Raw genomic sequence first — 1,733 nt, 5'->3', positions numbered from 1 at the left:
GCGTGACCGATGCAATCGCTGGAATGACTTTTTAGATTCTAACCGCCGCATTAACTTGTGGGACGATCTTGCTTTAAATTTTTTAATTATCATTAAAATAAATATTATAAATTTACAATACTATGTTTTACTTAAGAATTATTACCAATTTCAAGCAATAGATACGCGGGCAGATAGCATCTAACAAAGTCAATGCGGCGGATTGCATCAGTCACGCATAACCGATTCCATAGACATTTTTTTGTCATTTTTCGTTTTTTACTCAAAAATCTGTAGGCGCCAAACGTAGGGTGACTGAAAGACCAGGCCTACCCTCGAATTGTTTCGCATGTTTTGAACAGTGCATGCTTTTGTTGTTACGAAATGCGCATGTATTATAGCCAAATTAAAGTTAATAAGCGGAATTTTATTAAAAATTTACTGAATTTTTAGGTTAAGTGGCAAAAAATGTCTAAACTGTTAAGCAGCGTTTGTGCGTTTAAGTTAAACCCAGCGGTTGCTTATCGTTTTTATGGCACCAAAGTTCCACTTAATAAAGAATGGGCCGCGCTGGCAAAGAAACAGTTACGTGGTTCTGATCCAGAAGATAAGTTAACATGGAAAACACCAGAAGGAATCTCATTGAAGCCTTTGTATTCAAAAGAAGACACCGATGCAATGCAAGATGAGTTACCAGGTATGTTATCTCAAATATGGGGTATTATATTGTTATGTACCAATATAATGTTTAACATAATGCCACGATGATCGTCGCTGCCCGTGTAAGAATAAATAAGTTACATACATAGTAACTCATAAGCGGACATGAGGTGTATGAAACAGAACACCTGTGTTATAACGACTGTCGTTGCCCGCCACGCGAGGATAAATAAGTTACATACGTGGTAACTTGTAAGCGGGTAAGAGGTGTGTGAAACAGAACATCCGTGTGCCGAGTTATAGCGACTGTCGTTGCCCCAAATGCTTATCCACACACTGCAATAACTTGGTTTAAATTGGATCATAGAAATTGGTTATGTACCAATATATGTATTAATACTAAGTATTGCCACCAGGTAAGTTCCCATACACACGGGGACCATATCCAACTATGTATGCGAACAGACCTTGGACAATCAGGCAATATGCAGGCTTTAGTACAGTGGAAGAAAGCAATAAGTTCTACAGGTGTGTAGAAGTTGTTTGATAAAACAATACTTAAATAATACTTCTGTATGTAATATCATATATAATATAATTTAACTTATATAAACACATGTGACAGCGTTATCAAACACCTATATATATAAACACATGTGAAAAGCATTTCAAACACCTTCGAAAAATGGTGCAACCGGTTCAAGGTTATAGTTTTGTTCACCATAAAATGTGTAAAATAAGATATAGATATATATTTGCCATTTAGTTGGACTTGATTTCTGTTGAATTTTCGCCACACAAGAATATTTTCATTTAAATTTATTATTTCCACCCCAAAATAGAGACAATATAAAAGCGGGGCAACAAGGTTTGAGCGTGGCGTTTGACCTTGCCACGCATCGAGGTTACGACTCCGATAACCCAAGGGTGAAAGGTGACGTTGGCATGGCGGGCGTGGCTATTGATTCAGTCGAGGATATGAAGAGGTGATATATGATGTCTATGTTGACTTTATATGATGTCTATGTTGATATATAGGCTTTCTATATTTATGATGTCTCATTGAATAATGGTGTGAAAGCTATACTTTACCT

At 36.6% G+C, this 1,733-nt stretch overlaps 1 protein-coding gene across 1 annotated transcript in view; it reads left to right on the top strand.

Moving 5' to 3' along the window:
• Positions 1 to 421: 421 nt before the first annotated feature.
• The window catches only part of LOC100184488 (methylmalonyl-CoA mutase, mitochondrial-like), a 9,081-nt gene continuing 7,769 nt past the window's right edge, over positions 422 to 1,733 (top strand). Inside the window, exons 1-3 of the mRNA XM_009862050.3 lie at positions 422 to 676; positions 1,056 to 1,167; positions 1,482 to 1,626. Of these exons, the coding sequence (XP_009860352.1) occupies positions 448 to 676; positions 1,056 to 1,167; positions 1,482 to 1,626 (486 nt within the window). The 5' untranslated portion in view covers positions 422 to 447. The remainder of the gene's footprint in view (positions 677 to 1,055; positions 1,168 to 1,481; positions 1,627 to 1,733) is intronic.

This window comes from Ciona intestinalis, chromosome 11 (assembly GCF_000224145.3).
Source record: "Ciona intestinalis chromosome 11, KH, whole genome shotgun sequence".
NCBI lineage: Eukaryota > Metazoa > Chordata > Ascidiacea > Phlebobranchia > Cionidae > Ciona > Ciona intestinalis.
The sequence above is the reverse complement of the archived record's forward strand: the minus strand, read 5'-3'. Positions and strand labels throughout refer to the sequence as shown.